The following is a 24,444-nucleotide window of genomic DNA, read 5'->3' as shown; positions in this document are numbered from 1 at the left end:
CAACGGAGACACACTAGATTCATTTAAAAAATCAAAACAACCATTGTTAAAATATATGTTGGGCTTTATTTTAGATTTTAGTTAAACATAAATAATAAACATTACACATTGTAAAGTTGAGGTTGCAGCACATCGAGGGAAAATCCGCGGTATTGTCCACTGTCACTGGGGAAATGTTGTCTAATGGCAAGTACCGCACAGGCAGGTATTACTCTCCGAACGCGGTGTCCGAGCCTCCCGTGAAGCCACCAAGTGAAGCAACGATAGGCCACCAGCCTGTACCACCTGTGAAAAAAAAAGATGCAAACTGTATTAAACTGACCAAACTTTCTTATCAATGTCGATTCAGGTAACACATGTCATTTTTCTTAGAAAAAAATTATATCTAGAAAATGCACTATATGGAACCAATTTACATGCGTTCGAATGATATGTAAATGTAATTTTATATGTGGGAGACGACCATGAAATAGTGGTGGCATCACTGACATCACAAACAGAGTATACTTACTCGTTACTCGGATTACGCGGACGAACAGTGCCACGAAGTTCGTGCATAAGCACCATCATCATCCTCAACACTGTCCGTGAGAGGCAGGCTTCCCTGAACTCTGGCAGCTCGGTGATGCATTGCGGACTTTGCTCGCCTTCCTGCAGACTTTGCTCGCTTTCCGAAATGTAGGCCAAGCACCCGGAATTTTCACGGCAGCAGCAGTTCTCCTCCTCAGTTGGCATTAGCTCGCACCGATTGCACGTGCACCAGGTGGAGACGCCGTCCATGCGACATGGTCCAGGCTCTTCATCCGTTGACTGGTCCTCCCAACTGCCGTCCGAATCCCCATCGTTTTCGCGTGCTTGCCTTTCCAGTAGTTCCTCCTCGGTGTACTCGGGCTCGTACATATACGGCATTATTGTGGCCATTGTGCGGTAAAGATAGTAAAATAATTTACAGAGATGGTACAGGTGTTCACACGGGCTACAAGCGGCGAAGGTAGCTGACCAGAGCACTGAAACGAGTCACAGAATACTCAAAGTAACACAGAGAGAGGAATGGAATCGAAAATCTGCTGCTGTATGTTGTGAAACGGTCTGTTTATACTTATTGGGGAAAGAGGCGTCCTGCCATTTCCATGGCAACACGTCAATAGCTGAGGCGCAGCGATTGTTGACACGAGACGTGCTTGAAATGGGCAGTACGCGTCTGCTGATGTCAGGCTCAGGGGCGGGGGATTTGATTTAGTGCCGCAAAGGCAGGTGAGCCAGGTCGATGCGGCGGAATGATAGGATTATCACAAAATGGAGGCTGATTTCGAGTGCGATAATGGGCGAAAAGTCGGGTAAAGTCCATAGGAAAGTTTCCTACGATCTACCGATTTATGCTTACAAACACATGGCCGACCCGTAGGGACAATAAAAAAAAAGTCCCGGAACTATCCTTTAAATGCCAATAAACAGATTTCCAAATAAACGGTTGTTCATACATAGTTCTACAACTCCTCATATGTGCCCAGTTTGCTCACAGGACTAAGATGGTGAGCCCATATCATGCCTGTTTGGGAACTCCCTAGTGTCTACTCACCACAGCTGAAGATATAGTTCCAGATGGAAAGTACTATTCGTAGCATGTGGTACGGCTCAGACTACCTCAATTTAAAATCAGTGTTTTCAGATACTTCTGGTTGGATCTCTCTTTAGGGAATGTTCCAAAGGTGAGAGGTTCTCTGCAGCAGGGTTTCTCCCGCCATGGACGGGCATTACCTTCCAAAAACATACAGTGCACATTATTGGGCAAACAACCCATCTCTGCCCGGGGGCCCATGTTCCCGTCTTGACCACTGAAAACTAACACCGATAAACCTCTTTTCAACAATACCATAGCCAGCAGGGGTGTGGCCATGTGCTCAGAAATTGATGAAGTGCTTTTGAGTGCTGGAGGTCAGGGCTCTGAGGGGATGCGTCCATGTTGAGTCCGCTTGAACCTCAATTTGGAGACTGCTGGGTAGTGGTTTAGAAGCTGGACGTCTCCCTATTATGAGTCGACCGTTCTTTAAAGCAATATGGAGCCTAACCCATACCCCCCCTTGCAAGACTGTCTATTTTGGATGATGACGGCCATGCCTTGTGCATTTTTCACGCACTCGCCCGTTCAATCATTGGATAAGTAGGCTATATTCCCGATTTTGCTGCCCACCAATAAAAAAAAAAAAAGATTCTGTTAGACCTTACCCTGTGCGGATACTTTTGAATGGCTCCTTAATGGACAGCACATAGCTAACCAATGCAAGGGGTCCCCAGTAGTTGCTCACACCCGGGACTTGAGTAAGTAAACAAAAATAGAATAAGGTGTTCCAATGGCGAATGATTGATCAAAACACGTATGTGGCCGTTTTAATTTGCACAAGAATTGGATGTGTCCATAGTTCATATCACAAGCTTTTTCTAAAGGACAAGGTTCCGTTTTCAAGCTTAGTTCTTGCTTATTTTCAAAATGGCCGTTTTCCAAGTAAGCATACCATTGTAACAACCCCCAGATCATCATACTTTCAACTAATGACCATGGAAAGTACATTTTTAGATTAATGAATGTAGTACACTACACAGCGGAGAGTATGAAACACTGGTCCTCGATTTGAGTAGGGTGCATTGCACTATTTGAAATAACTCCTATTTTTAAAATACCACATGTAAACATGGGATACTTACAGCTCCGGGTACATTGCTAGCATGAGTGACATGGGGTTAATAACCCATGTCTACCCAATGTGGTACTTCCTATGCACGCTACATAATAAATATCCCATACTATCGCACATCATCACTCGGGAGATGTTTTAAAAGTAAATGACATTTAAAATGCCACTTGTTTTTACTGTTCCAGCCATTCTAATAATGTTACCCTGTGAGCGTTATCTCAAATCTATGTTTAAAACTGGCATTTTGTGAATTAACTAAAAACCTGCGCTAGAGTCTGAGTAAGGGGAACTTGCCAATCTTACCTTTGTGGCTTGTCGGAATTTGGTGACACCAGTAGCGTTCTTATGTTCTTCCAGATCAAACTCTATGTTTTCGTAGAGCTTCTTCTCTTCTTCAGTCAGGGGGGCAACGTCGTCATAGATACCCGGAATCAGAATCCGGCCAGAGGGATCCACCAACTTAGCTAAAGAAGCAAAGAGGATAGTGTCAGCGATCCAGTGGGCACAATCGTGACACAGGTGTACAGCAGGAATGCGATCATTCAAAAGTGCAGGGACAACGCGGTCTCGAAGTGTCCGCTGACGTTGTGCGGAGGGTTACCACGCAGGGGATTCCGCTTTTAGTCTGTTCTCTAGAGGAGCATATGGCTGACTGTAGAGAGCAAGAAGGTGGTTGGTGCTAGGGTGAGCTGCCCGGTGTCCACTGCTCTGACAACCTCTGTGAACCACCTGACATGCCTAACGCTGGCCTTGATCGAATCCCTGCAGCCCACCGTCTGCGTGCCAGGGTTAAGCCAGTCCGTCTAGAAGAAAGGTCCAATATGATATCTTATTGATCGTAGAGGATTTCAGGACCTTCTACTTGAGCGTAAGGACCAGTGAGGTCAAGAAAAAATGCGTTAATCTCCAAAGAGATATGTAGATGTGTGGAAATGTAAATGGGTTAACGTGGGAACATAAGACTATATAGACATGAAATTAGTTCAAATCTGCCATACCAGCAGAAGAGTGATGTGCAATAAAGTGAGACACAGAAGACATATATTCCCACCATTGTGCTACATAAAACATGCCTTTGCCTTCACTGAGAAAAGGAAATTATGAACGCTATGAAACTTGAATTAGAGACCTTTGTGTCCAATTCGGACTTGAAGATGGAAACCGAGCTGGGAGAAGGGGCTGGGGCCGGCGGCGGCAGTCAAAGCATGAAGGCTCCCTTTGTGATGCTGTGAAGGAGAGCCGGGATGCCCCCACCACCAAGAAGAAATGGGTAATGGGATTCCATCTGTCAACTGCGCAGCATAGTCATGGAACAGCGAGGCAAGTGGAAGATGGAACCAATGGCGATCTAGTGATGAAATCTCAGCCATTAGACTCCACCGGACCCTCCTGAAAACGGAGAAGTGTCAGAGAGAGTTAAAAATGTTGGCCATTTCACAAAGTAAAAAATGGTTACAATTGGCATAAACGGGTGAGCTGCAATGCCACATCATTGTTAATAGCCTTGATGTGGCATTGCATCTCACACGTTTGTGCTAATTGCAAACAATTTGATCAGAGATAGTTTGAAGTTCACCATGGTTGCCAATAACCACCTGTCCAACTTGAATATGCATGTTGTTTCCGTTTTTTCAAAAATTGTATTGTCATGTTGTTTGGTTAAGTACGTTTTTGAGTATGCATATATCCTATACCTACTTTGTTATTTCTTACTTTCATATAAATTGGCAGAGGTGCAGATCTCCTGGATTAAGGAGTAGTTAAGATTAGTTTGTCCATGAGTACCAAGGAGTCTCTGGCCATTCTGACGTAGCTACTACAGCTTTAAAGAAATGGATCATTCAAGTGGCATAACATGGTTTGGCCTTGAACTCCCTCATGTTAGCATTGTGCGATCCTTCAGGGACCAATCAGGTGACAGGGAACGTAGGCTCTATCTGCCAGGACAAGCCTACCTTTGCTGTATTTTAAGTATTCCCTGCCCTTCACCCCTTGGTTCTGTCCCTCGCCACTGTGACTTTCCGTGGCAGGCTGCACCTTACACTCCAGTCTTGGCTCGCTGGCATTTCCTAGGCTCGCACCTGGTCTGCCTCGCCTCTCTGTTACTGCCCCCTCTGCTCTACCTTGTGCCCCACCTAACACTTGTCCCTTCTTTGTTTCTGCACCAGCAATGCTCTCCTGTGCATACCCGTTCACATGTTTATTCTTTTTTGGGTTCCTCTGGCCAATTTTGTCCAGTAAGCGGCTGGTATTGGTGATAATGGCCACAGAGTGCAGGGTGTACTTTGCTCCTTGCTCAGGCCATTGCAACACCATGCAACTGTTGCCTGGTGTCATAATTACCCAATTAGATAGATTCTCCTAATGATTTAGTAACTCTTTCACTGAAGAACCATTTGTAAACCACTGTGCACTAATGCTAAACTATTATCCTGCATCTACTGAAAACACACAGGCCCTCATTACTTGGGCAGTAAATTTGGTGCTAATTCCACCAGACGAAATTACCGTTACGACTGTGGTGTCCAGTGGAATTACTGCCATAGTACAAGCCGAGGGGTGCATGCACAAACCATCAGCGGTAACCGTAATTCTGCCAAGTGGAAACAGCTTCGAAGAGCAACCCCGGATGGTAAATCTTCAAATTTCGGGTGGAAGTACCATTCCGCTGGAAAATGGGAGTAATTACTAAGTGGTAATTCTGCCAGTGGAATTACCAAAATGGTTTGGCCTTGAACTTCCTCATATTAGTTGGTGGAATTAGCGCTCATTTTCAAGAAAGTTTAATTCGACAGATGGGTAAACGTGGTGGTGATTCCGTAACCGTCATGTTTTCCACTCACTGCCGAAATAGTAATGAGGCCCACAGTATGGAAAACACATTCTGAAACTTCAAAGGTTGGACCTACATATCCGGGGAGTGAACTGGTAGGTTCGCTATTTCAGGTTAGCAGCTAGTAGGTCGAGGCGTGTTCCTCTGCGAAACATTCTTGGTGGCAGCTAGTGGCAAAGAATAGGAAAAACACCTCTGGTAGCATAATTTGTAAATTACCAAGCAAGGCTACCAAGTCGGTCATTGCTTCATGTGTAATGCCGCCAAAGGTTCCGGAATGGAGATCTTTCTTTGCGCCTTCCACCTGCAAAGAAACACACAGATTACACAACGCTGACTACCCTTTCACAACACACTATACCAACATGAACCAATACATGCAACTCAAGGAACAACCTTTGGCCCTTGCCTGCTGGTGGAACTGTAAGGTAGGGATCAAAACATGGGTGGCCCCTGAGGAAGCCCTGAGTTAGCAAGTAACCAGTGGCCATAAAAGATCAATCGGACATTGACAGCGCAAGTTATGTTATGTTATTTGGCATTTATGCAGCGCTCGATACATCATTGGTATGACCTCAAAGTGAGCTGGGGAAGCAGATGGAATGCATCCTAAAGGTCAAGTACAGTGGAGTAACTTTGCTGAAAATGTTGGAGGAGACATGATATCTAAATGAACGAAGGCACCCCTACTAAAGAAAATGGGGGCAAAATGGTGCGCGACGAAAGTTGGGGGGGTGTACAAACACCGTTGTCCCCTCCTAAAATGATGCCCATGGTCAAATAGTAGACGATTCAAGGCCATCGGAGGAGGTGGCAAATTAGCCTGCAAAGGGCGGGTCGTGGCCTGTTTACTTGTCGGTGCATGGCAAGAAGTACTGTTTACAAGAACACATGGCAAGCCATCTTAGATCACCAGGGCAATTTTGAGGAACTGATTTATTTGGTACCCGTGTGAAGTAGAGCCAGTCTGTTTATCATGGAGAAATTTGAGCCACTTAAGAGTCCTAGCCACAAAAAGAATCCGTCTTTCGTCTTCCTTTTTTTATGCAGTTCATGTGTCCTACTCTTCGGGCAGACATACAGGGTTGGGAATATTATCTCCGGGAATACTGCCAGACACATATTCCACTACTGCACATGATGAGCATGGAATACCGGGAAGAGGCCACGTGATTCAGAGTAAGGCGGACCCTTCAGTTAGTGTCCATTGTGGGGTGCCAATGAACTACACAGGGGAATGTCATGTTACCACGTGCAGCAGTATCGCATCTGTAAAGGGTTTCTGTGTGGAGGCAAATCACCTTCACACAAAACCAGGCACAGTTTCCCGAAACCGAACTTGAATTTTGGCAGAGTGGTAAAACGTGGTATTTTCAAGTTTTACCACTAGCACCAAACTTGTATTGGGCATTTGTGAGGCTCCAAAACTTGACACCTTTGGGTTCAGGGGTTTGCTGAACTGGACCTGAGGTACTTGCCTGGGTCTTTGCGATGGCGCAATGTAGGCCAATTCATACACGTAAAATAGGCTGTGCCACATTATAACACGGCATGGTCTCATTTATGATCAAATATTCACAAGACGCTGATGTCACCCGCATCCTCTCTTTGTAAATGTGCGACTAGGTGGTGAATGACTCATATATCCAAAATAAAAGGTGTTAAATCTGCACAAAGAAATTGGCGGCTAGATACTCAAGAACTACCACAAAAATATGTGTGCAGAGGATGACCTGCAGATTTCAGGATGGTTGGGGGCTGTGTGGCAGTGCAAAATATGGTTTGCTGGCCCCCTTGCGCACTTTTTTTGTCAGGAGCAGGCTCTTGACGCTAATGTATGACAGGCTCCCATCAGGCCCTTGAAGGCCTGTTATCTCCCAGGAGGATAGCTCAGCGGCAACATGCTCGTCTTAGAAACAAGACGACACAAAGCAGCACAGGTTCGATCCCCGGTCCGCACTTAGAAATCTCTGCGTTATAAATACGCAACTAAGACATAAGAGCGCCTCGATGCGCCTGGGCTGCCTGAGTGCTATAAAAATGCAAATAAATAAAATCGTGACACGTGCCACAAGAAAACGTGTATCCTTGTTTGAAGGATAGAAATGCAAGTGGGACAGCAGAGGTTGTCCAGCTTTAAATAAAGCATTAAAGGGCCAGAAATGACCATGACATGCTGTGGATCCTTTTCCGTGCAGGGGGGATGCCGTTTCTGGGCATTTGAAACACATTCCATTTCTGAATTCGGGCCGTGCTTCAGAATGCGAGGAAATGCTCCCTGATGCACACACACATGTAAAGGGGGACACAGAGGGCATTTGAAGTCGCCCATCTATGATGCACGCATTCTGATGCCCTTTGAGGAGAGGCCACATCTTTTTTTGGTGCAAATGAGATGCAGTAGCGCACCTCATTATTTGCGCCCAAAAATGGTTTTGGGAGAGTTTGGACATTAATCTCCTCACAAGAAAAAGCAGGGATCGAAATTGAGATTGGATAAGCAGGAGCTAAAAGCTGCTCCTGGGTATCCAGCATTAGCCCGAGACCACGAGATACCATAGCCTTCCGCAAATCTAACTTCTGCACAGGATGTAAACATACCATTTTGTCAATTATGTATGACCCCTTTAGCTTGAAATGCCGTAATGTAATTAGGGATGAGCCCTAATGTTTATTTATAGATTTTCCAAACACACAGAGCTGAAATTCATACAGGGGTGTTTGTTCAGCATCAGTTGGCCGGGAGATCCAAAATTAGCTCCTGGTAGCTGTGGGGGTCAAGCTAACCAGTCTCTTCTAGACTACAAGCAGCAGCTAAATAGCTCCTAGCTCCCCCCAATTTCTACCCCTGAAAAGTCTAACTACATAGCACAGGTGACGACCATGAATTCGGTGATTAAAAAAGCTGCCTGATTTACACTGATGAATGAATAATAATACATGGTGATCCGCGCAGCTGACTGGGGTTCACTGGTGGAGGGGCCGACATTGTCTTACCCTAATGTAAGTGGAAGGGTGCAATTATGATTATGTTTTTGTATAGTAGTATCCTAAATGACTTTCCAAGCATACCCTAGCAGTATAGGACTTAAAAATGTAAAATATGGTTGTTTAGTGAATGTGATGGTTATCTCCTCCGCAGCTGTCACAAAATATGGGTCTCATTCCAAGTGGGACGGATTTCCGGATGGAAATAGTGCATGCAGTCATTTCCTTTACCGCATATGGCATTTCTGAAAGCTACCTAATTATGAAAAAAAAAAGTGTCAGGGAGGTTGAACCAGATGTGTATTGCATGAAATACCACCTTGTGCAGTGTTTATGGAGATCTTCATACGTTTTTTTTCAATAAAAAAAAAAATCAATGTGCCTTTCATTTTAAGGACTGATGAGACTGCTACAGCATAAATGTTTTTTTTAAATGCATAAAAGAGTCCATCCAGACCCGTTTGTGCATTGCATGTCAAAGTTGGTGAGAAGTGTGCATCAGAGATATCTAATTAACAAGGGGGGTCCTGGGACACTTCTTCTCTGTGAAAGATAGTGAGCTAAAGACTCTGGGTAAGTCTCTCGCAACCAGGACTAATGTCTGGCAGAGGGACTCCCAGGACCCCCCTTCTTAATTTGCATATGCAAGTAACTTTGGGTCTCACCCTAAGTTACTAGGGGAATCCAGACGTGGACCCCTTGCTCACTATTCTTAGAGAGGCACAGCTCCTCCCTACTGATGAGGTCCAACCAGACCGAAACACGTGTCTGGGGATGCTGTTGGTACTCTTGTTCAGAGGAGAATTGCCTAGCATTTCGGTGCTGGACTGCCCCAGGGCAGGACAAAGACTGATATGTTTAGGATATTTCTTCTCTGTGAAAGATAGTGAGCTAAAGACTCTGGGTAAGTCTCTCGCAACCAGGACTAATGTCTGGCAGAGGGACTCCCAGGACCCCCCTTCTTAATTTGCATCAGAGATATCTACCTTTTCACCTGCTTTGGATGTCCTCATGGGGGAGATTTTTTTCCTGAATGATGGGAAGTACTTGCTCATCCCTTCGCTGCAGGAAAACACGTTAACAAAGTTCTGGAGAGTTTTCACAATGTTTACCTCCACCTTTCAGGTGGAGATAAAATCGGAGGTATTGTGTGTGGTATTTAAATGCATAATCAGATTGAATATGACATGTGTGGTATCATTACTAATTCTGCATGTAGTAAATACCCTGCACCTCATAATTTGGCAGGGCACCTTTAGAAACTAAAAAGGGACACCATGTGCATGGTTGGGTTTAACTCCTGTCGTTTGTGGAACCATCACTACCATCCTTCTGCGAACGACTGAATCCCACCCTTTTATTGTCATATGCATGCATGTTGAGTCTTCTTTTGAAGACCCTCATTACGAGTACAGCGGTGCTAGAAGAAGCAGTAGTAAAGCAGTGGCAGCTCCGTTACCACTGCATTACCGCCATGCCTTGCTTCAGGGTTGGTGGAGGTCAAGGATTTTCCTCCAGCAAAAACCTGGAGGTACTTCTGCCAATTTATGAACAAAAATGTGCAAGTGGTGGTAACGGTAAATCCGTTTGGCAGTATTTTGGCAAATTTACCACTAAAATGCTGCTAGACTTGCAATGAGGCCCATTGGCTAGACTCAAAAACAGCGAAGATCAGCGCCTAGAATCATTTATTATCTCACTTACTGAGTCGCTCATTCTACACTAAAAAATTACGGGTCCTCATTATGAAGTTACCGGTCGCCGCTGGTGGTAATGACGCCTACCCGAAACCTCGGCTTACCGTTTCCGCCACTGGTAAGTTCCCATTGCCGGACTCCACAGGAATGGGAACACTGAAGCACCGGCACCAGTGATTTATCTGCCGCTAGGGGCCTGAACTCCGGTAGGTCAGGCCTGTCAGTAGTTCACTGCCCCTACCGGCAGATTCAAGAGTATGCCGGTCCAGAAAAGGTGTTGGTAACCGTTGTTCTTAATGAGGGCCAATGGTGTACGTGACTGTGATGGATAGGCACCTATTTGCTCAATTTCAGCTTGCTAAAAAGTACTGGGATTGAAAGTTTAACAGGCAGTGAATGTATATAATGTGATCAGCCAGGGTGTGGTGCAGTGGGAAACATATGTGTTGCGCTGGGGAAGAGTGAGCTGCCGGGAGATATGTGTGGAGTGCACTGCTGGAACACATTGTGTGTGTGAGCACAGTGCAGTTCTGAGGGTGGTATGAGCACAGAGCCTTGGGGATGGAGGTGAGTGGTGTTTGTGCAGTACTCGGGGAGAGAGAGAGAGAGAGAGAGAGAGAGAGAGAGTGTGTGTGTGTGTGTGTGTGTGTGTATGTCCGCGCGCGCGTGCGCACGCAGTGCTGGTGATGCGTGCTTTCCGTTTAGTGCTTGGGCCGTGTTGAATCAGTGCTGTTTGCGCAATCAATGCTGGGGCAGTTTGTGTGTGCAGTGTCGGGGCTTTGTGTGTACACAGTGCTGGGGTTAGTGTGTCTTTGTACACTACAATGAAGTGCTGTAGACATGTTTATGTTGGTAAGGTTAATTTGTGTGTACAGTGCAATATTGTGGGCAGTGTGCGAGCATGTGTGCAGTAAAAGAGCCTGTATGTGAGTGATGGAGACAGTGCATCAGAGCGTGCAGAGCAGTTTTGGGGCTGTAAGACTGCATGCAGTTAGAGGATGGTGTGAGTGCAGAATGGGAGGAAGTGTGTGAAGACCAAGGTTGGGGCTCTGTACGCCCATGCATTCTGTGAATGATGCAAGTATAGAGCAGTGTTGGGGCAGTGTGCATGCACACAGTGCGTGCAGTGGATGGTGTGAGTTGTGAAGAATCTTACAGATCCCTCACTAAAACTCTTCCTAAAGTCTCCTCCCGGGTAGCTAGGGGAAGGCAGACGCTTCCTGATCCCAACCCAGGGGGTGGTGTACTGCGGGAGGATCACCTGGGTGGTAACAAGGGTCAGGGAAGTGGGGAGAATCCGTGGGATTAGACACAGTATTTCTCCTGTAACAAGGAGATTCTTACCACTGTACCAGAAGAGGTTATGGATTATTGCCAGTCTAATATATCTCAACCTCCTATTAAATCTTAGGTGGTAAAATCCAAGGTTGGAACACCCAAACCTATGATACCAAAAGATAGAATCCTTTTGGTTTTTAAAAGCAAAGGTCCTCCTCAATACCAAGAGTATACTATGAGGAATAGCCAGAATGGTCTCCTCTCTAAGCCGACTTACATTAATGGAATTGAAACCTATAGCCCCTCTGTTAAAAGTGATAATGGAATTAAATCTTCCCTTAAAACTACTAAGGAAGTAAGAAATCCTAACTTTAATGAAGTAGACTATATGTCCCAGATTCCTATAGGGACTGAGATGAATAAGAGGGTTGTGGAGGCACGTAGAGGTTGTAGTCAGGCAAGTAAGCCTAAGCCATTGACAGGCAATTGAAACAAATGGCTCACGTCCGAAGCCAACTGCCAAACCTGAGAGGCATAAAAGGCTTCAGCCAGAAAGGAGCTTGGGAAGGAGCTGGAGCAGGAGTTGGAAGTGTGATCACAGAAAGGACGCCAGAGCGTGGAGACAGCAGATTTCACCTGCAATCGCTGAGACGGTCCTGTGGTCTCAACCCTGCATTGATGTGGCTGCACTGAGGAAGAAGAGTTAAGAGTGGAGTTTTCCCCATGTGCGCCGAGTAGCTGTGATTGCAGAGCCTTGACCGTGCTGACACCCAAGGCCAGTAGCAGAAGGCAACTCAAGTGATTGATGAATGAAGGAGACTCCCCACTGGCATGGCCAGACCACAGACACCTTTGCTGCAGAAGGGTGTGGGTCTCAAGAGTACCCAAAGCAGTAGTAGCAGTCAAAGAAGTCAGGAGAGTGAAGCAGCCCGCAACTGCAGTGTGTCTGGAGCCAGTGAGTGAAGCTCGGCTTCCAGATTCACACAGAAAGCCTTGCCGGTAACTGTTGCCAGCTTGAAAGTCACTGCCGTAAGTTAATAAGCGGGTATAAACTATTCGGCATTTTCTCTGACAATGGAAATGTAACAAACACACTCTTAGTGAGAGCAATAGTCTTCATGTAGGAAGAGAAGTCTTTTTTTCCATTGTTGACCCAATTGCTGTTACCAGAGTGGTTGCGTGTCCCTAATTAAAAGAGGGAACGCTTACAGAAATCCCTTATCAGAAGACTAGCAGTAACTTTCCTGAATGTTACAAGTGAAGCAGGATCAAAGGGAAGTCACGTGTGGCCGGTCATGTTTCCCGAAAGCGGGTCTAAACTGTTTCTGTGATATTATGTGACAATGTGAAAATTTGAAATTCTTTAAGGTTGAAGATCTATATTAAGTAGTGGACGCATTAACCTAAAATTGGTTTTCCTTTGAAGTCTGAACCTTGTAGAAATTGAAACACTTACTCTTTGAATTCAGAAGTTGTACTGAATAAAAGAACAAGCATTACCCCGAGCCAAGAAATAAACCCTTTTCAAAGTGGAACAAGCCCTTTTAGATCTGTCCATCTGTCTCAAAGTTTTGAAGATCCAGTGTCCTCTGATACAAGTGTGATATTGTTACCTGAGGCTGGAAAAGTGGTAATACAGCTTAAGGGTAATAAATGGAACCAAGAAGGAGTGAACACAGATGGGGAAGGGGGCTGGGTGCTTGTGAAGAAGATTACTAAAAAAACTTGTAATGCTAAGGGCCGCTGGAGTTGGAAGAGAGTTGGTCTTGAAGCAGAGGTAGGTTATACTTATGGCAGACAGGAAAGGCAGAGAGGCTGCATTTTTCTTGGAGCATAAGAAAGAAGAATGCTGTGCCTACCCGAAGAGGTTGAAGAGTCTTGTCTTTAATTGCCTTACAATCCAGAAGTCTTACGTTGAAGCAGAAGTACCTGAACTGTAGAGGTGTATAAAAACTGTCAGTGGATGTTACGTTACAAGTTGGTTGAAGTAGCAGTGTACTGTCTTCACGGTAGTAGCAGAAGGGCAGTTGTCCAGAAGAGAGCAAAAGCCCAAAGAGAAGCATCCTGGCAATTATACAATGTACTGCAGAGGTCTTAACCAATACCAATTGCAGAGTTGCAGAAGAAGATGTTATTAACCATTTAACTGAACTTTGTCCAATAATTTTGGAAGAAGGATATCCCGGATTACCATTGGGGGTATTGTCTTAGCTGCAATTGGAATGGGATCTTTTCAACTGAAAGCTGAAGAAATACTACCAGTGGTTTTGTTTGAAGAACTTTGTTTACCCTTGGAACTTACAAGCACTGGTTTAAAACGTTTCTTTCTTTGTGAACATTGGTTGAAAGAACTTTTCTTTTCCTTTGAACATTTTTTCTGAAGCGCTGATTTTGAATTCCGGGAGAAGGGATTCACCCAGGACAGGTGGAGGTCGTCTATATAGTGTACACTTATTGGTTATTGTTTGATATTGTTTTACTATTAATCTTTGAATGTTTTGTTGTTTAGTGTGAGGGCAGGTTCTCAATGTTAGACCTTTTCCCCCATAGCCTTTAGACTAGGTAGGGAATTCCCAAATAGAGTAGGGCAAGCAAGTATTGTTTATTTAAATTTGACTTTACTAAAATGTCTAAACTTGAGAAACCTACAAGCAGTTGTCCGCCTCGCAGTACTGACCCCTCACAGAGTGTAGAACAGTGTGGGTGGGCAGTGTGGTGGTGTGTATGAACTGTGCCTGGCAGTGGAGTGCACAGTGCAGTGGGCAGGTGTGTATGCACAGTGCTAGGTGGTTTAGGTGTGCCATGGATTAGGGTGTATGTGCAGTGCGGGGCGATGTGGGTGTGCAGTGCAGTGGGCTGGTGTATGCACAATGCTCGGGATGTTTGTGTGTGTACGTGGCTAGGGCCTTGTGTTAGCTGGTGTTGGTGTTTGCAAATGTGCAGTGCTATGATCTCCCTGGTCAGTTCTGGCATGTTTATTGCCAAAGCACACTTGGGAAAATGTTGTACTTGCTTCATGCTTTGTAATTAAAGGAGGTCCTTAACGGTGAACACATCTCAGAACACATTTCCTTTCAATGTATCGAATAAATCAAAAAGAAAAGCCTTTCTCACACTTTTGAACAAGTTTCGCTTTGCCAACTTTTAGTCGAAATTAAAAATAAAAGTATGTATATTCAAGAAATTACGTTGTTTTTATCGCCTCCTGACACAATCATGCAGCTTCGTAGCACTCTTGTAATCAACAAATGTTTCTAAGCCCCACTCATTGGCACTCATTTGATTACTTTTAGTAGGATGAAAGTCTGAGTTGGCTCGGATGGGATGCAGCTGGCTATTTTACCACCTGCATCATGTCAATGTAGTAAATATCCAGTAAAATTGCAGAAGCACCCATTTGCTGAGCATCTTTACATGTGTTTATGAGCAAAGTAGCAAAGCTGGGTTCTGTAGAATTTGGGTCAGTCTGACAGGTGGCTCTGGGGCAGGGCCAGCTAACGATGTATCAAGGCTGGGGGAATTTTCAGCATGATGTTTAGGAGCCCCATTTGTCTTACAACTGGTAAAAACAGAGGTGCAAGGGGGGTGTTTAAATTATAATAAAGTTAAAAGAATGCAGTGGGGGGTTAATAGCTGCATGTTATCACAGGAAAGGCAGCGAGCAGGGGGCTGAAACACTGAAAGCTGAAAAAGCTATTAATTGCTCTTTGGCAGCAGGATGCTAATATGGGAGATTCTAAATAAAAAGGCAACAAGGTGCCAAGAACATTCTTAGAGACTGCCAGAAGGAGGTGCTGGTCTGCATGCTGCACACATTTAATGTCCCACATTAAAGGGTTTTGTTTCTATTTCATAAGACTTCCCACCCGGGGCACCTGCTACCTGCCCCAAAAGCTACATGGCACATTTTAACTGAAAAAATGTAAAGGTTCTGACGCCATCCCTGTTCTGGGCTGAGTGGCAAAGTCAGCAGGCAGCTGCTCTCCTCTAGGGGCAAGCAAGTAGGTCCAATAGGAAATGGGACCAAGAAGCAGCGTTTCTAGAACTGGGGCCTCAAGAGCTCCTTTAATCCCAGGCTGGGAAACTGCAGCTCAGCCAAGATTCCTCTTGTTCAGGTGGTGAATGATGTTTGCTCAAGCATCAGTCTTTTATCTGTTCTTTCATTCTGAACCTGGGCTGTGATTTTCAGAGGAAATGTTGCCTTCCCAAGAAAAATGTTTAGGAAAAGTCATGCCCCCCGCCCTTGTTAAAAATGTGTCTTCTGGTTACAATTGTCACATCTTCTCTCTGTGGCCAACTGTGAAATATCAGTTTTGCAACAGATTTCTGGTCAGGCCCTCAGCATGAGCTGCTAATAAAGCACCCTCTTTCTTACAGTGTGACGTGTTTTATCCTGCTGGTACAAAGGCTCAGGTCTCCTCTCCAGCCCATCGCCTACAAAAAATAACCAGTATGTGTTTAACACGAGAGCAATTCTCACCTTGCTAAATATAAATGAAACAATTTAACGGTAAATGAGGGCAGGTCAATCTGAAATCTTTTGGCACTCTATAGGTGGCCGCCTGTGCTTTTGTCACAGATCAGTGGATGTGGTAGGGGTGAGGAGGGGAATTACAGCCATTCTATTTGAATATTAATATCCTTTAAATTTTTAATCATCCAAAGAAAATATTACTTAGTTATTCTGTGGGGTTAACATTACAATCTTTTCATTATCTTTGAAAAGATGCTCTGAAGAAGGCCTTTGATTTATTGAATTTGCCCTCCCTGACAGGATGGTGGGAGAGAGTGCAACAGCATCCAGCTATGTGCCAGCTCATCCCTTACTCCACATAACAGTGATCTTAAAGGGCAATTCAAAGGAAAGGAAGCACGGTTTCTTGCACTTGGGAAAAGCAAGGCAAGTTTCTAAGCAGAAGGCTGTGCCTCCGAATTGGGAAACAAAAAACAGCCTTTCTTTTCACTTGCTCCAGGTTCTGGGGGGGAATACATTGGGTCTCATTACAACCCTGGCGTTAAGGGGTTAACGGCGCCGTAAAAGGCTGCGGCGCCGTTAAACCCTTAACGCCAGATTCACACTTTAACGCCTGCTTTTTGCAGGCGTTAAAGTCAAAGGCGCTAAACGACCTTGGTGCTAATTACGGCACCGTAAATTACGGTGCCGTAATTAGCGCCTTCCCCATCCCCATTGAGCCCTATGGGGCAAAAATGGGAATGGGGAAGGGGCAATGGTGAATGGTGATTTACTGCCCCGCCAACCTTGGAATGGGGCGGTAAATCCGCCATCCACCATGGCGGAATCCAGCATGGACCATGGTGCTAATAGCACCATGGTCCTATGCCAGGGTTGTAATGAGGGCCATTATATTGCACAGTGCAATGCAAATGTGAAGGGCAAAAGGCAGCGTACACACTTGTATTTCATGTTTTGCCTTTGCATTTGCACCCCTCCGTGCAAACGACAAAACTTTGGCGTCAGGGAGCCGTTTACATTGTATTACAAACGTAATGGCTCTCCACCGCCAAATGACTCATTTCGAGTACATGAGCGCCCATGTGAGTTAATAAATTAAGTAAGATCCCTGAAAGTGACCTAAACTTTCAAGACATTTTGATGAATAAGAAAGAAGTAAAATAAGCTGGCAATTTGTGGAAAGACCATGATCCAGGGATGTGTGTTTACAAGCGGGCCAACCTTTACCCTTCAAAGGCATCTAGACCATTCCAAGGCTGGCAGTGCAGTAAAAAAAGGTGGAATTTCATTACTTCCTTTTTTTTTATGATAACGGAATTACCACCATTCTAATTGAGAATTTGCACTTCAAGCTGAGGATTCACCGCCAGGACATTGGTATAAGTAATCCCACATTTTAACCCCAAAAATCTGCAGAACTACCACAGCAAGAATAACTTCTGCCGCAATTCCAACAATACCCCCACGGGGTCCTTCAGGGATTAACACAGCCATGACACTGCCCTGAGTCTGGCGGAAAATAGGCTAGAATGAGTGGCAGGAAAAATAATCGAGTTTAGTGGTTATGCCCAGAAAAACTGCAGAATGACCTTCAAACTCGGAATGAGGCCCATGGTCCTGATGGCAGTCTGCTACTGAACAGAGATGGCAAACATAAGATTCATATCAGGATAGATGGTCTTAATGAGGATGCAAGGCATGAAACCAGAGGGAGAAGGTGGTGGATTGGCACGAGAATTGAGAATAGCAGCATCCAGTTCACAAGCAAGACAGAGAGAGGAACATTTCGCGGTATCAGGACGGAGTCAGGCAGTCCTGTGCACAGGGAACAGAGAAGAAGAGGTGCATTCGTTCTAAACATCAGTAGCAGACACAGGCCAGATGATAAGGCTTGACCAGAAGGAGGTGGGCGCGCTATTTATAGCTGCACAATAATTATGTAAGTGTAACTAAAAGTGCGGGAAATTCCGTGTTAGACAAATGCTAGCAAGAAAACAAATGCAAGACTACAAGCCATGTAATAAGAGAAATACCTGCATTGGGTTTCAGGAGTCCATGTAATAATGTCCCCTCAAACATATCGCCATGCAAAAAAATCGCTGAAAAATTGCCGTTTTTTTGTGGGGACATTATTACATGGAACCAGGGTCGGACTGGGTCAAGAAATAGGCCCGGACACCCAAAAAAAAGTGGCCCAACCCTCGCTTCAAAAAAGTGGCCCACCCAGCGCCTCAAAAAAAGTGGCCCTCAAACCATCATCCGTGAATCGCCTACCACACTTCTCACTGTGCAAACATGGATGTTTCTACAGTATCAGTGCCATTAATGAAACACAACCTTTCACCCCTTGACAAAACAGGAAGTGGCATCAAAAGTAGACTAATATGGTTATGATTTAACTAATGTGATATGCATTTCATACAAGAATGGATCACCATATGTATCATTAATATCTGTGTGTATAGATCCATATTGTCAAATTACTGTGAATACCAGCAGACGTCCGAGACGTCCAAGGTCAAATGATAATATGTTATTGTACAGCACTTACGCTTAAACTCTTTTTTCTAGAACAAATATGCATACAATATCACCCAACCTGTGTTGGTATTCATTTATCGACCTCAGAAAGATGGAAGGCTGAGACGGTTTGAACCTGCAACCTGCAGATCACACACTCATCGCAGCAGCGAGCGCTCAACCCACTAAGCTATCATATCGGCTATAGTAAAATAGAGCAATTATTCCATAGTGTGGATACCATTAATCTGGTAACTGAGACACAGTGGCTTTCAAAAGGAGATGGGGATTTACACAGACCGTGAGAACCTTTCCAAGGCCAGAGACTCAAACATCCAAAGGCACAGTTAAGCAGTTGCCAACAGACCAGCACTGGACTCATTAAAGTGATTTGTGGCATTAAATACATCGTTGAGGGGCTCCAATGCCCCCAAATGATAGTTAAGCACGGTTACATGCCAACTGACCACATCTAATAAGAGTTTTGTGAAGTGCCTAAGTGAAGCAAACACCTGATTTTAAAGTGACTTATGTAAATTCCAGCAACGGAGGCCAAAAGTAAAACACGCATATATGGCTTTAAGATGCAACAAAGAACAAGGCATGAAATATAGAGGGACGCAGCTCAGTTCCTGAATCTCAATTTGCCACACACCTTACTAAGGGTATGCCACTTAATTGCGCGATACACTCATGATCCTGGCAACGTGCAGCACGCACACCCTTTTAGCCACTGTAATAACAAATAAAGGCAGCGTTATCCGACACAATACCAAATGCGTCTTAATGAAATGTCCTCTAGGATTGAGGTTGATATTTTTTTAACATAAATTGGTTATGTCTGAAATATTCAGAGACCTTTATTGCATTAACAGTTCCATCAAAATATTACCAAAGAGTGTCCACTGTGACACGTGTCCAACTGCTGTCTGGTGCAATGCTACAACAAAGTTTCAACCCCAGCGGTTTCCTACACTAAAAAAATGCAGCACCAAAATGCACTTTGGTGCATGTTTCGTAATCGAACAACAGACAGCTTCTGAACATAAGTAGTACACCTTGCCCCGAATCACTAGAGACACACCTCCAAAGGCAACATACGCCAAGCCTCCTGAATCAAAACAGAGGACAAGTGCAACACACCAGAGATATTAATACAACAAGGAGATGGCTAAGCACTTGGTGGCCATCTTAAATGCTCATGGTGCCCACATTTACTGACATCGAAGACAGATGCTAAGGGACTTTCGAACAGCTGCAGAGTTTTTCAAACGCCACCTATATGGTCCTGCAAACGAAGATTACCCACTGACACTGACAGTGATGAACGCAATAGAGGAAACATTGTCTGGTGTCTTTCTGCTGGGAGGCTGCGTTCCTTCAGATGCAATTGGCAATCACAGGGCCACTTGAAGTATTGTAAAATGACAAGTGCGACAGTGCCGTTACCCACGTGTCCTAATGACAGGCATCATAAAACAAAGACGCTTTTCCGTCCACTTGAAATGTTGACAGTAACATAGTATTCTAGTTGCAGAGCAACCGAAGGACTTCCTGCCACAGTTTCCATGGAAATAACATGTTCCGCATCTCATGTGAGACAAAGAGGTGCCAGCTCCCTTCAAATCCACCTGATGAAACCCTTATTTAGTGCGGCGTCACAACACTGGCCAGAAACCTTCACATCTAGTGCTTTAACTGGATTCAAAAAAGTGTGCTGTGTTTAACCAAAATAGAAAGGGTTTTGTAAAAAAACGTGTATGTGCAACAAGCAGATAGAAATGACATTCTCTGTACAGCATTAGCTACACAATTCCGAGCCAATGAAAGAAAGGGACTTGAAACAAGTAACAATGTTCCTATTTTCAACATTTTGCAAAAACAGAGAAAATGAGTGACTACTATTAAAAAAGGCAAACCATTACATTGTTCTAAATGGGCACTTGATATCACGCCACTCACAATTTGCTTCAGAATGGCTGGGTGTGTGGGTTCGAAGTGGGGCGAAAATAACGGTTTGAAACATGTCATGCAATGCAAACACTCACAGATTCCCGGATTTTTCTGGCTAAACGTTGTGGCCACCAGCCCAGGGAGGAGAGTTTTCCTCAGCACTGAGGGGAGAGACAGCATGTCCTCTGCTTAATGTCCGACAACGAAAGGCGAAGAATAGCCCCGTCAACAGATGTCAACACCTGCTTTTCCCGGTTGCTAGTCCCAAAATCACTTCAGAGAGCACAGCGCACTGTCACCGGTGTGTAATTCCAGCAGCTCCGCGCGCTGCCTGAAGACCTCTCCGCGCGCTTCGACCTAACTTCCGAACACTGGAAAAGCAGCCAACCAGGAAGGAGCCCGAGCTTCAAACGCATGCCACAGTCTCTCTGCACACACCTTTCACTCGCTGGACGCCACATGAACGGGGGTAACGCAGGGAGGGAAGGAGGGAGGAAAGTGCTGCCCTCCCCCCAGGCCACCTTACTTACTGTGTATCATTTGGACTATAGAATGTTGTTCTAATAGCTTTGCCACTCACATTTTTACTTGAAATGCGTGCATGATGTTGGTGAATACGGTTTTCATGACTTATTTTTTCACCTTCTCTGGTTCGCATAATTGGTAATTACTCTTTGAAGTAAAATACCGTCTATAACAAAATGTCAAAATAATGCCCTGTTGTAAGCTCATATCTACCAGTTTACCACTGGTGGTAAAATTACAGCTGGCAGCAAGCACTTTACCTCCGGCGATCACCATTACTGAACAAAATAGGCCTGGAGCTGGGTGAAGAGGAGAGTGGGTGCTGAACTACGCCAAACCCGAGGAAACGGGGATCATGGCTGGGGGTATGCAGGCCAGGAGCTGGAGAGCAGAGTCTGTGTAAAACAAAACACTGGGAGGGAGCAGGCCGGGCTGAGGCAGCCCCGCCCAGCCCTGCCGCTCCCTCCCAGTGTTTTGTAACACTGACTGCTGCTGGCGCCAAGGTGTCGCGGGCCGCGGCAGTTGGCCGCCGGCCCGCCACATTTATCAAAGAAAGGTAACATTGAAGTGTTACCTTTCTCTGCATCTGCGGCGGGCCGGCGTCGGCGGGCGCGGGGCTGCATTTGCAAAGGTTCTGTAAGTAACTTACTTAGATATCCTTTGCAACTTGCATCCGTCCGGCGAGGCCGAGGCCCTGGGGGCTGGTTCCTGAAGTGTGAAGACGTCGCCTGGGCTGAAACTGGCCCACATGGGCTTCAGGAACCAGCCCCCAGGTCTCCGGCCATGATTTTGCATCGGCCACGGGCCGATTGGCCGACGACCCAGTCCGACGCTGCATGGAACATGCGGGGGAAACCCCTGCAACCCCCAAACCCTTTTTTATTTTTCATGGGGAGCGGGGGACACCCCTGCTGCCCCTGTCCCTATATGTATGGTCACATATATAATGTCGCCACAACCTTTTCCCAGCGACATTATATACAGTGACCATATATATAGGGATATTATTACCTGATACCGGTTTCAGTTGCTAGTTTTAGGACCACATGCTCTTCCAGTGGAAAGAACATATATCATCCTGAACGATACACTAGAACACGATATGTACGTTTGCCTTTTAAGGGTTTTGTCTTCTAAAATATCTTCTCGTATTTTCAACTACAGATATTGCAGGGACCACGTTTACATGAAATCCTGCCCGCATTTCATTCGCAAATTGGCCACAAGAGGACAGTAATACTCCATCAATGCCGGCTCATGTACATTTAGTCTCAGAAAACAGCCTGAAAAGTTCTGCCTACGTCAGGTTTGTGATGAGCGCATGCGCTCGCGTCTTTCTAGCTTCGAGCCGGTGAAATGCCACCACCAGCCCGGCCAATTTGAGAATACGCCCAGTTTGGACACTTTCGAGATTTTTTAAAATACTGCCCTAAAATATTTCCCTCCACTGCGAATGCCCGCACGGCATCCTTTGCTAAAATCGCTCTGCCATCAGTCAAGTTATTACTCCCTTCTCCTTCGTCCCAGTCATCAGACAATGGCCTGATCAGTAGTCTTCGTTCCTTCTAGTCATACACTTCCTCGTCACAGTTCTTACTTGTGAAGGCAGTCCGCCTTCCAACAGACTTCTTTCCCCAAAAATTAGTTTTTTTTAAATTCCATCCTCTTTTTTTAAATGTCCCTCCTTCTCCTCACCGGGGTATAAATCCACGTAGTTCTCCCAGAATCCTAATTTCATACCAAAGGATCTAAGACGATCTGTCCATGAGGGCGTTTCTACTGAGACAACAAAGTCTCCCAGTAAATAATCAGTGCATACCTTTGTTGGGGGTGACTGGCGCCCCCCGTGCCCATCACCGCAAGCCCCGGCACCAAGGACTGAGGCACACACGTCCGTCTTGGTTCGGGCTTCCCGGTCGCTCTAACGCGGCCGGGAAACGCCCCGTTTATTTGTACTGCACGCGACGGCGTGCAACGTCACGCCGCCGCATGCGCGCCCATCATCGGACAGCGCCACACTCCTCCTTTTTCGGGGAGAACCAACGAGCACAATTCAACTATACACTGCAAACCAAACAACACTGCAAACAGAACTAGTCACAAACCCCGATGCCATGAACACCCCTTTATTAGTATCCACCCCGGTCCCCTTAGCTAACAGTTCTCTCCCTTCGGATCATCAGCCAACTGTCCCAGCACGTAATCAGTGAGGCGAGCAGGTTTCCCTCGCCCAGCCCTCTAGGGGTACCTCCGGCTCGCCTCCGACACGGGTGATCTGTCCACCGACGGGCCCCGGGCTGAGGACTCCGGCATGCAGGGTGGGTCTCCCTCGTCCTCCGGGACTCCTCCCAGGTCCGGATCAGGAGGCGGGTCAGTTCTGGGATCCCTAAGCTTTTTGAAGAAGCTTACATTGCGAGTTACTTCCGACCGGCCATCTGACGCAGTGACCATGGAGCCCCGGACCGCCACAACGTCCAGTGGCTCAGGCTCGGACGGCAGGGAGAGCTTTCCATGCGGATGTCGATTGTGAATGAGGACCTCATCGCCCGGCTCCAGCTGTTGTGGGCGAAGCCCCCTCTGCACATTCTCTTGCTCAATTCTCACTCGCCGGTCCACTTCGACTTGTTGGTTATCGATCACCGCAGGTTCTCTTTCTCCTACCTCTGGCAGCAATCCTCGAGGACACCTCCTGAACAGCGCCTTCGCCGGGGCCACCCCCGTGGACGCATGGGGCGTGGTGCGGTATACCCTCAAGAATTGGTAAAGGGCTCTCTGTAGGGACTGCCCCTGTCCTTGGGCGATACTAAAGGTCTTATTGAGAGTCCTCATCAAACGCTCTCCTTCCCCATTTGCTCGAGGCCAGAGAGGTGTGATCTTCCGCTGCACCACCCCACAACTCACCATTAGTTCTGCAAACTGTTCACTCTGGAATGGCGCACCATTGTCCGAGCACAGCGTGTGTGGAAACCCATGAGCCACAAACACTTTTTCCACAGCCACAACCACATGCTCAAACGCCACGGACTCCACAAACTCCACCTCGGGATACCTGGAGTACTCGTCAACCAGGACCAGGAAGTGGGTGCCCATGGTGGTGGACCCGAAGTCGGCATGAACTACCTTCCACGGATGGGTCCCCCTCGCCATTACCTCTATGACTGGCTTGCGCTGTACAGGCGATGCTTCCTGGCACCAGACACAGGCCGCCACAAAGTCATCCACCTTGCGTTCCAACTCGGGGAACCACACCTTCATCCGGAGGCGGGCCTTGGTCTTGGCGGCCCCTTGATGACCTCGGTGCGCCAGTGCAATCACCTCGCCCACCTTTGACTGGGGAACTACAATCCGATCACCCCGAAGTAACAGGCCCGATGTTGAGAAGGACAGTTCTTCGCTGACCTTCCATAGTTGCTCCAGCCCAGTCCGGGCCTCCTGAGTGCGCCCCGCCAGGGCCTCGAGCGCTGACTTCCAGGAGCCTTGCTG

The 24,444-nt window shown here is 46.1% G+C and overlaps 1 protein-coding gene across 5 annotated transcripts in view; it reads right to left on the bottom strand.

Annotated features, from left to right (window-relative positions):
* Positions 1–24,444, bottom strand: part of LOC138497336 (beta-Ala-His dipeptidase-like) — a 596,337-nt gene that overhangs the window by 169,656 nt on the left and 402,237 nt on the right. For 4 of the 5 annotated variants that reach the window (XM_069620732.1, XM_069620729.1, XM_069620731.1 and 1 more), the window contains exons 7-8: positions 5,746–5,830; positions 2,997–3,157 (exon numbers count right to left, since the gene is read on the bottom strand). The exons of the other annotated variant lie outside the window; for it this stretch is intronic. In XM_069620732.1, coding sequence (XP_069476833.1) covers positions 2,997–3,157; positions 5,746–5,830 — 246 coding nt within the window. The remainder of the gene's footprint in view (positions 1–2,996; positions 3,158–5,745; positions 5,831–24,444) is intronic. 5 annotated transcript variants of the gene reach the window in all.

This window comes from Ambystoma mexicanum, chromosome 5q (genome assembly GCF_040938575.1).
Source record: "Ambystoma mexicanum isolate Mex_15411 chromosome 5q, UKY_AmexF1_1, whole genome shotgun sequence".
Classification (NCBI taxonomy): domain Eukaryota; kingdom Metazoa; phylum Chordata; class Amphibia; order Caudata; family Ambystomatidae; genus Ambystoma; species Ambystoma mexicanum.
This window is presented reverse-complemented; position numbering and strand designations above follow the sequence as displayed.